The following is an 11,136-nucleotide window of genomic DNA, read 5'->3' on the forward strand; positions in this document are numbered from 1 at the left end:
TAACTTGATTGTGACAACAAAAATATTACTAGTAAATAGTTCCCCCGCCCCACAATTGTTCATGGCAGCGAATCAGGTATGTAGTGCCATTAAGGTAATTTTACCACACCTAGATATACATTTATAAAGTAATTCTTTAATGGTCTGTCAATTTATTGCACCTCAAAATGAGTAATTTCCACTCAAGGTTAGTAAAATTTTTGTTATTTAAATGAAAGGAGGGATGCAGTGTGAATAGTGAAAAGTGTGATATATAGAACTATGATATAAATGGGTATTTGGACAATATTTTATTGTAACAGTCACAACCTCCCTTAGTGCCAGGCACTTTTGCTGTTGGTGAAACAAGCTGAGGAATTAACTGCCAGTAGCTACTTCTCTAGAAACAGACTTTGCTTTTGATTTTCTGGGTCCCAGTCACTCCTCTTTTCCAAATTTAACCCCTAAGTTGTTGCAGTCTAGCTCCCTTCTTCCTCTGCCCCAGCTTCTGGCTTTAACTCTGCCTTCTCAGGGAAGAAGGTGGAAGGAAAAAGTGAAGCTATATCTCTCCTGCCCAAACCTTGTGGTCACAAATGCCAACTCCATTAGGGCAGATATAGCTTTTATGAGCAGCTTGGATAGTGTTAGATAGCCCTTCCCTCCTTTCCCTTTTGTAGCTGGCAACAGACCCTAAGGAGAATCCAGATGGTGACTTCTCCACTTGCCCCTTGCCAACAAGAGGAGGAAGAAGATTCTTTCACCTGCCCCAGAGTCCCCCAAGGAGAAGTCATCTGTATGGAGCAGCTTGGGATGGGGGTGGGGAGTTAGAGCTTTTGGTGCTCTGAAGTCGCCCTAGTAGTAGGCACCCTGCAGGGCTGCACAAATGCTTTCCTGCTTTCTAATCATTCTAACTATTATTTATTGAGTGCAGAGCACCGTAATAAGCCCGTGGGAGAGTGAAATAGAATTGGTAGGCACGATCCCTTGCCGTACCCTCAAGGAGTTTACAGTCTAGTGGAAGCTAGGACCTCCAGGCACAGTATTGGTGCTGAATAGCACTTCTAATGGCCAAGGTCTTGGGCAGTGGATCTATCATAAAATCAGTATAGCGAGGCAGGCCTTGGGCCTCCTGTGGGTACTTGCCATGGTCCTAGCTCCTGATCACTGATCTCTGTCCCACCCAATAATTCACCCTGACTGCCTGGGCTAATGGGGCATCTGGGCTGTTACTTCACATAGGACAACTTCACATTATTCACTTAGTACCGCTGGGCCGAGTTTCAATATGTTGGGGAGAAGAATGTAAAAATAAGGATAGCGTTTGTTTAAAATGCTGTGGAGAATTGAGCATTCCTCCTTATTTTATTAGTACTTGCAAGTGAATTGTAAGAGCGTAGGTGAACTGCAGACGCCCTAGATCTCTGCTGTGATTGAGCCGGGGGAGCAACTGGACAGATGATTGCTACCTAAGCAGTCGTTCTCTCCTTCAATCAGGGAATTGGCTAGAGGTAGAACATTTTCCCTTCAGCAGCTCCTGAAGGTGCCAGAAGGAGCCCTCCAGACCAGTTCTGAAACCCAGGCCCAAAAATCATTTGTAAAATAATCCACTATTAAGTAATTTACTAAATTTAGAAAAAAGTACCAAATATTATGCATACAGTAGAACTAGGGCACTGAAGTTTTGGCTTTTGATAAATTCATTGTATGGACATTGTTCAAGCCCCAAACGCATTTTGGAAGGGACCTTTTGTACCAATAGTTTCTAAATATCTTAATTTAGCGATAAATGGTAAATTATATCCAGTGGTAACCACATGAAGATAAATTTAATTGTATTCATCCTGTAAGTCATGGTACATATACATAATTTGATTGAACATTAATTTTATTTTACAGTTTGAATTATTTTACAGTCAGCATTTCAGTGGAAGAAAGCTTACCTGGTTACATTATCTCTGTACAGGTCAGTATATGTCTAAGATGTACATGTACAAAATTCCTCTCCAGGTTAATTCATAAGTAATTGATTGAGAATGGGATTTGAATTCTGATATATAGATTTCATAGTCTTATGTTCTTACCCAATATCCTCTCACCCACCTTTACATCTTTCTCAAAATGGAAAGGTGAGTGCAAAGCTGCTTCAGAGAATGGGTGTGTTCGCGGGTGCTCTCTCTCACGCCCTCTCTCACTCATTTCCCACAAAGGAACACGGGCCCTCGGGACTCATTCCCCTAGACGCCCACACTCAAATTTCAGAATCATATCATTTGCCACAGGTAATATTGACACATTCAGTTTACTGGACTGATCAGTAGCTACTCGCCCTCAAAGCAGTTCTGCCCAAGAACTCTGTGAAGGATAATGTCTTTACAATGCATATCTTAGATGGATTCCTTGTGATCTTCCTGGTCCCTTGGTATTTTGTAAGAGTTTTGTTTGATCAGCACTGATATTACTTGCTTTTTGAGCCATGCATGGAGTGGGTTCTTTTTCTTCTTGTGTGGTTCTGCAGGTGCCAGCATAGGTGATTTTTGTCCCTGATGTTCCTCCTTTTACTTTTCTGATAATGTCCCTGGGTGTGAGATCATTTCGAAGTTACTCTTGCATTAACTATACTTTTAGAATTGTGTGGGAGGGTATTTTGGGAGTCCTCATATACGTAGCTCTGATTACTGTTTTCCTAAAGTGAATAAATGTGGTAGTTATATGAGTCGTAATGTGCAGCACTTAGTCCCATTTGTTGTGTGGTGGCTGGTAAATAGAACTGTACAGTAGATTAAGGTAATTTCAGAGTGTGGTATTTTTGGCTTTGGTCACTGTTTACTTTTATTTTCAGAAGTTTTCTGCCATTTCTTAGTATCTTTAGTGATAGAAACTATAATATTATGCTTACTGTTATAGAAAAAATTTTCAGTTATCAGAGTGGGCTAGAATTCAATGGCCAAAAAGGGATATAGCCCTCAGGAAAATGGTCAAGTGAGAGAGGAAGAGAGGTCCCAGACTCTCTGCCCTCCTGCCTTTTGAAGCTACAGAGTAGAGCAAATTCATCATCCCATTGGCTCTGCTGAGAGTTCCTCCTCTTCTGTGAAATTTCAACGCTGTAATAGGGTCCTCAGAAGCAGGGAGAAAGACATTTTTACTACTATTCTTCCCACTACGATCAACTTTCTGAATCACTCTGGGCCATGAGAGTTTGAGAAATCACTTTGTGGAGGCTGAGAACTTAGTCTAACCCCAGTCCCATGGCAATGTCTCACCATCACCTAAAAAACTAATTTAAAGTTGAGTCATCTTGCGCCTGTTGCTCATTACAATCTGTAGGTGTCCTGAGCATACGAATAGCAGTAATTTGCATGACTGGCCCAAACTCAGCAGTTCTGATATCCTCACATGTTCAAGTCAGGCCATCTTTGTTCTTTAACATTTTCTGTTTCATCCCAAACTGATGACCATAGTAATTATTACGACTGTGATGTCTTGAATGTTTCCTCTCGTATTAAAATCACTTCCTTGTATTGTTTTTCCTGAGGGAAATTTAAGTCATTTAGGTGGTTGCAACTAAGTTTGAACTGATGTCAACATCCCATCTAACTATCCATCAGATTTTTCCTCTGCACATGTTTTTATTTCCTCTTTAATTGTGAGACTGAATGGAAATGGAAATGTTCCTCACTATTCTTGTGACAATTCCATTCTGTGTCTATTTCCTGTCAACAATCATATCTTACAAAGTTCCCTAAGTTAGTACTTTTACTCTTTATTAAAATAAGTCAAGGTAAGGCTTATATAGCAATAGGAGAAAAACAGGTTTGCATTTTATATCATTAGTGAATAAAGGAGTTGGCTAAAGTTTTCTTTGTAAGATGGAAGGAAATATTTGTAGTCTCAGTATATGTTCCTAAGGTTTAATGCTATAATTCACAGTAGAGGGAAGCTCTAAAAATCTAATTCATTCTGGTTTTCCTGCAAGCTAATTTAAAAATACACTGTCGATAATCTCAACTAACAACATATTTCTTTGTTGTTGTTGTTGTTCTTTGTTGTTTAATGTTACATGCATTAAATTCTTTTATTATCTTAGACTCCCATTACTTTTAAATCATGTTATTAATGGGATGCTTTTATCTTTCATTTCTAAAAACAAATCTGTAAGAAAAATACATGTTTCAGTTATGCAATAAGAAGGCAAATTCATATTAACTAAGATTCATAAACTTGCACCGTGGAGCAGGGAGGTTTGCAAAAACTGAGCATGTGTAGAGTTAGCGAGTTAGGTCCCTTGGCATCCAACTGGCATTTTGGGGACCCAACCTGCAGTCTTGGGGTTGACCACCTCTAAAAACTGTGCATCCCACAGATGGTACTGTAAGGTATCTTGTATTAGTATGGTGGTGTCTGGTGATGTAGACTGACCCACAGGATTGGTGTTGGCAGATAAAGCACCTTCTAATACTTTTGGAAGAACAAACTGTTGAGAAAACTCATGGGCACTTCCCAATTTCAGGGAAACGTACCACAAAATGCAATGGATGGGGCATATGTTACACATTATCATATTTAGGATAATGTTGTTTGTGAAGGCGTTGGAATTTTATAATACTAATAATTTTGGTTACAATTGTAGGTGAAGTAAAAATGAATTATTTGTGCAAACCGTATGTAGCCATGGTCACAACATACCAAATGGCAGTACTTCTGGCCTTTAACAACAGTGAAACCATTAGCTACAAAGAGCTTCAAGACAGCACCCAAATGAATGAAAAGGAACTGACAAAAACAATCAAATCATTACTTGATGTGAAAATGATTAACCATGATTCAGAAAAGGTAAGTTCAAGGATGTTATAAATCTGAAAGGCACATTTTAAATTTCTATCTTGCCTGGATTTGTCTTTCCATAGAAAATATGAGTTTTGCAAATACTGGCACACTAAACATGATGCTATGATAGGACTGCTCTGATAGGACTGCTCTTTTCACTTTGGATTCTTTTTTAAACTGTAATATTTTATTTTTATTATTAAATCTCCTGTTACCTTTTCACATTTTGGAGCTTGACTTTGATCTATCTCATCAAATCAATATCTATTTGGTGCATTTTAGAAACCACTTTAATCTGCTATGGTGCTCTACTAATGTAGGCAACTGAAGCTGTTGCAAGTTTATGGACGTTGTTCAGTCAGTGCAAATTTATGTCGGCCTGCGTAAGATGTGGCGGCCTTGCACAAGATGCTGGAAGTATAGACACCATTTAACCTTTGCTGTAAACAAACATTCTTCCATTATAAACTGAAGTTAAGAGTAAGTTTAATAGAGTATCTGCTTCCCCAAAGTACTGTAGCTCCACCCTCAAAGGAGCCCCAGATTTTAACCAACAGCTGCTCTAACAGGACTGTCTTTTTTTCCTTCTGGCCCACAAATCAATAATGACATTTTTACATCGGAGAATTGGGTTTTTCCATGATGAGAATATATGTGTCTTATCCTGATCTGTTTAATTTTAATGGAAAGTTACCATTTCTGACATGGGCTGTTGCTGTTTATTTTTTTCTTGAAATATTTTTGTGTGAATCAGCTAGGAGCTTGACAGCATGTCTAGATTATTAATGCAACAGATACTGTTTACCAGGTGTCTTCTGCCGTGCTTGAAATGTCCTCTTGTGATGGTTTTCTTGCAAGGGCAATTTTGGATCTCACCTTCTAATATGTAGTTGCTTACAATGGGCCAGTTCATCTGAATCAGAGCCAGTTTCTCCGCTCTTGTCCAGTGTGAGAAATGCACAAGGCGTAAAGGAAAGTTGCCAGTAAGGGGGATCCTGCTTAGTTATATTGGGGACAAAGAGATTTTCTGGGTTGGTTTGGTGCCTGTAGGAGAAACAGCTTTTTTCCTTCTTGAAGAGATTACTAAATTATTTGGTGTAGGTAAGCTCTATAGAATCTACTGTGATAGTGGAACTATACCAATAATCTTAAAGGTTGCTGCAAGCAAAAATGCCGTCCCCAAAGAGGATTAAATGAAATACATGTTAAATATAATTCACAAGCCCAATATTCAAGATTGGGACTATTTTGTAAATATCTTATGTTTAGATAAAAGTTGGATGAAAATATGGTTATAGAAGAAATTACAGTCATTTAAACGTTCTTTAACACAACCTCAGTTGAGTTTTGCTTTTATTTATTCTGTTCAATAAAAAAATATATGCAGAAGTTCTTGGCAACTAAATCGTTAAATAAAATGTCACGATTTCCATTTAAAAGTAAATGCTTAAATATAGCTGTTTCCATTTTTCCTGTATTTGTGATCAATGATTTTGGCAAAATTTGGTTATTTATAATTGGTTTATGGTTTTGTTTTTTTTACACAGGAAGACATAGATGCAGAGTCAACTTTTTCATTAAATATGAATTTCAGCAGTAAAAGAACAAAATTTAAAATTACCACATCAATGCAGAAAGACACACCACAGGCAAGTTTTGGGGATTACCTCATTAAGCCTTCACTAATTGATATGTAAAAATTGTGTTTTTTCCAAAGGAAAGCATTTGTAAATCACAGTGCCCACCACTTTTTAAAAATGTTTAAGTGCTTTGTATTTTGAGCTTCAAACTGAGAGTAGATGAAACTCATCCTTTTTATACGGTTTTTTAGCATTTGCTAGCATTGCAAACAAACCAAAAGTGAATCTACTCCAAATGACTCAGAAATCAGTCCTGACTTCTTGGGTTTCTCAGGTCAGAGACTAGAGCTCTCTGAGCTACTTGGGCTTATATTGGGCCATAAGTAAACCAGTTAAAAGTGGTGGAGTTGTGAGAAAGATGCCACGACAGTGTATTTTCTTGCTCAAGACTTTTTGGAATTTCCAATCTCTATTTGAAGCTGGGGAGTGACTATTTGAAACTGTTCTTGTTTAGTATTTTTTTTATTTTGCTTTGAAATGATTTTTATAATCGTGCATCAAGATGTTAGGGGCATGGGATAGTTGCATTTGTTTCACTGCTTTCTAATATTTCAGTTCTGGGTCTGTTACTGAAGAATATCGCTAACAGTTTGTTCACAACATCACAGTGTCAGGCTACAACACAGCGTAGCAGACATGGTCTTTGTGGCACATCAGTGAAAGGAGATGGTGATGTATAAAGAGGTTTAACCCAATCAGCATGCCTTGACTTTGGCAGCTACTGAACCAGTTTAATTGCTCTGAGTTATTCAAGGTCCTAAGGCAAGACCATTGTGATATGACTGGTTATATCAGTTAAAAGTGCTTCATCCAAATCCTTTCCCAACACAAATAGGTTAAAACAGAATTGTGTAATAGATGCAGTTTCCCCTAATTCATGCAGTTTAATAACAAGTAAATGTAATGAGACCTTAAGGCTCATTTTTGAATGCCAGTCCTCCATAAAACACTATGAACATCATCGACAGCCATTGAAACAGTTGTACTTTACTGCTGCATGTTGATGATCTGAGTCTCCTGCTGAGAACAGCAGATGAGCCTTGGTCGTTATATTCAGGAACAAGAACCTGTAAGAAGGAATTGATGATTCTGCACTAGACACATACACTAAGAAGACATGCAAATTATTGCAGACACTTTGCAAAATCAGTCAAAAAAAAAAAACAAACCAAGACTTTCAAATAACCGAATTTATACTGGTGAATGAGAGTGAAATGGTGTCATTTATTTTTACTACCAAGGTAACACAAAGCAGCATGGCATGATGGGTAGAGCACAGGCCTGGGAGTCAGAAGGTCGTGGGTTCTAATCCCAGCTCCGCCACTTGTCTGCTATGTGATCTTGGGCAAGTCATTTCACTTCTGTGGCTCAGGTGCCTCATCTATACAATGGGAATCGCGACTGGGAGCCCCATGTGGGACAGGGATTGCGTCCAACCTGATTTGCTCGTATCCACTCCAGCATATCCACCCCAGCATTTAGTACAGTGCCTTAACGAATATGATTATCATTATTATAGTCTGTAATGTCTGGGTAGACAAAAGAAATGAAAACTGAAAAAAACAACAGTATATCCCTTGGAAGACTTCACATTGAAAGTGGTTTCAGTGTGGTCAGCAGCAGTTGTGCATATCCAAAATGACTGTGAAATGGTGCATCAAAGTTCTGTCAGCCTCACATGCGCCTTTCTCAACATCAAACAGAAAGAACGATCCAAAATAGGGTCTAATAGCAGAATTGTGATCGGCTCAGTAGGATGAATGCACATAATAAATAACAGTAGAATATCCAAAAAGTGAGATGGACTTGGGAGACAGTCAACAGAAGGCAGAGGAAATCCATTAATATGCAACACAACTTAAAGCAATACAACGCAGCTGGGATAGCTGGAACACCAGCTGTCAGCAGAACAGCCTGACGAGTAGTAGTCCAAAATGGGGTGACCATTTGAGAGCCTAATTCCCAAAGGTATTAATTGGAAGTGTCATCGGACAGCAAATACAGTATCACAATGAAATATGACTTGTATTAGCGAAGTGAAGAAACTGTAGTTGGTCTTATGTAAATACCTGGATGCAAGTCTTAATAGAGCATCCTCTTCAAGCTACATATATATGTGTATAAGTAGAAAATTTGAAAGTTAGCTGTTAATTTTAATGAATTTCAGTCACCAAAGTTTTTTTCCATAATGTAGGAAATGGAACAGACCAGAAGTGCTGTTGATGAGGACAGGAAAATGTATCTCCAAGCTGCTATAGTCCGCATCATGAAAGCACGAAAAGTACTACGACATAATGCTCTTATTCAGGAGGTAAGGGAAGTAAGATGTTTATAGAGTGAGAATGTGGATTCTGTTTTGTCAGTTTTCTCAAGTACTGCTTGCATTTGGGTGGGAGATTTTCTGGTGCAGGGCCAGATGGGCTTAAAAAAGTCGGAAGAGTTAGCTACAATGCACAGATACTCAGTACATCTTTAGTGGACAGCCAAGTTGGGGGTTCTGACAATTTGAGCATCAGGATGTCTTTAGAAATGCTTGTGTGCACGACATCAGACACAAGTTTTCCCCTTAACACAGGACTGGGGTTCTGCAAGAATCCTGGGTTTACTGGGAAACATTGGGAAAAGAAATATGAATGCAGCTAATGGAAAAAATAGAATTATTCACAACTGGTCATTGAACAAGAGCTGCAGCAGTTAATTTGTGTAAAATATCCTTCTCAGCTGCATAGATTTTTTTTGTGTTGTGTTCAAGTACTAGAGTCATTATTATCTTTAACACTAATAGATATTTTGTGATGTAACTGTTCTTAGAGGAGTTCCATTTTCAGTTTCTAATTTTCTTGAAATTTAAACCATGAGAACTCAAACTTATTTTAAATATTTTATGTCTTGAGTTACCTCTATACTAAAGGAAGAAAGCACTTAGGTACTTATATCCATTCCTAGGACATAGACAAATGTTTATATTCCATTTGTACACTGAATTATTTAACTCTCATACTGACATGTTTGTGCTACAATTTTTTATATTCTTGTTCTCCCTCATGCTACACTATTTGTAAATAATATGTTTGTCTACCCTGGTAGATTGAAAGCCCCATTTGAGTTCAGGGGTCATGTCTTTGTTTCTGGTGTACTCTTCCAAGCTTAGTACAGTCCTCTGCACACAGTACGTTCACCATAAATACCATTGATTGAGTAGAATTATTAATTTTGGAAAACAGCTTTTTTCATCATAGACTTCGATTATCTTTCTTTGATTATCCTCTAAGCTGTAAACTGATTGTGGGTAGGGAATGTGCCTATATATTGCTATTCTGTACTCTTCCAAGCACTTAGTACCATGCTCTGCATACAGTAAACACCCAGTAAATTCACTTGATTGATTTCTTCTCTTTTCATATGCTATAACAGCATCTGCAATATCTTTGGCAGAAGAAGTAATCTATAGTAGGATGTTAGCAAATGGGGGCTGTATAATATTCCTAATTATCTGGCGATAACTGGAACTTTGTCTTTGTTTTCCACAGGTAATTAGCCAGTCAAGAGCTAGATTTAATCCAAGTATCAGCATGATTAAGAAGTGTATTGAAGTTCTGATAGACAAACAGTACATTGAAAGGAGCCAGGCGTCAGCAGACGAATACAGTTACGTAGCATGATGTTGCCCCTCTGCAGGTGTGGTCGCAAGGAGATCATTGCCGTCACTGTTTGGTGTGTTCCCGTGGGGAAGAAGCGGGCCTGTGCCTCCATAATTGGTCACTTGGCAGTCCCTGTTTTTCTGCTGTTTACAACATCACCAGTGCCACGTCATGAGCGTCAATGAAAATGCCTATAGATATTTCAAGCTCATGTCATTATGACATTTCTTAAAACTTTACTAAAAGAATGAGTGAAGTATTGCTGAAATGTGGAAATTTGGTTGGGTACCATGCTTCCCCCCTTTCCCCCCTTCACGTTTGCAGTTGATGTGTTGTTTTTTTTTTAATGTATCTTAAAGGACATAAAGTAAAAAACCTAAATATTGTAATATGACAGATAACCTAATAATTGTATCTACATTAAAATGTAAAAAATGACAAACATGATATTGCTGCTTGTCAAATAAAAAAAAATAAAGAAATGGAATGCCTCTATGCTAATGATTGCCAGACTCTCTGTGAAGTAGCACCCATATATATTACTGAGTCCTGCAAATGGTTATTGCGCTCTTTATCTTTCATCGACATATTTCTCTCTTATTGTAAGATTTTGTCATAATGGAGTTAAAATGGTTTGTATTTAGATGTATAATTGAAGAGACTATGTTAAGAAAAAAGTGCATGCTTTATTTTACAAAATTTCTACAGTGCTGAAAAATGTTTTGGTAATTATGTTAAAAACAAGTATATATTATTAATATAATTAGTAGTAGAAGGGTTTGAATAATGGAGCTAGTAATCTCATCAAGAGGTTTGGCTGATTTCCTGTGAGTTGGTTTATGTAATACCACAACTTGGATGGAATTAGTGAGCCCCATTAATCAAAAGTTTTTTGTTATTTTTATCTTCCATAGCACATGAATGTTGATATGGAGTCATCCCCTATATATGTATATAATTATACAAACAATCTATCTTTTCAGTACCTGTTACCTGAGCCCTACCTTTTAAAATATCAGGTCTAGCCCTTCAGGCCACTTCCTGTTTGGTCT

General features: G+C 37.9%; 1 protein-coding gene across 5 annotated transcripts in view; it reads left to right on the forward strand.

Annotated features, from left to right (window-relative positions):
- The window catches only part of CUL2 (cullin 2), a 44,546-nt gene extending 33,966 nt beyond the window's left edge, over window positions 1-10,580 (forward strand). For 4 of the 5 annotated variants that reach the window (XM_029077631.2, XM_029077633.2, XM_029077630.2 and 1 more), the window contains 5 exons: window positions 1,876-1,942; window positions 4,607-4,809; window positions 6,351-6,452; window positions 8,638-8,754; window positions 9,974-10,189. In XM_029077631.2, coding sequence (XP_028933464.1) covers window positions 1,876-1,942; window positions 4,607-4,809; window positions 6,351-6,452; window positions 8,638-8,754; window positions 9,974-10,105 — 621 coding nt within the window. In that variant the 3' untranslated portion in view covers window positions 10,106-10,189. Of the gene's footprint in view, window positions 1-1,875; window positions 1,943-4,606; window positions 4,810-6,350; window positions 6,453-8,637; window positions 8,755-9,973 lie in introns of all 5 variants that reach the window. The other variant, XM_029077632.2, reaches the window with a different exon arrangement.
- The last annotated feature ends 556 nt before the right edge of the window (window positions 10,581-11,136 follow it).

This window comes from Ornithorhynchus anatinus, chromosome 13, assembly GCF_004115215.2.
Source record: "Ornithorhynchus anatinus isolate Pmale09 chromosome 13, mOrnAna1.pri.v4, whole genome shotgun sequence".
Classification (NCBI taxonomy): Eukaryota; Metazoa; Chordata; class Mammalia; order Monotremata; family Ornithorhynchidae; genus Ornithorhynchus; species Ornithorhynchus anatinus.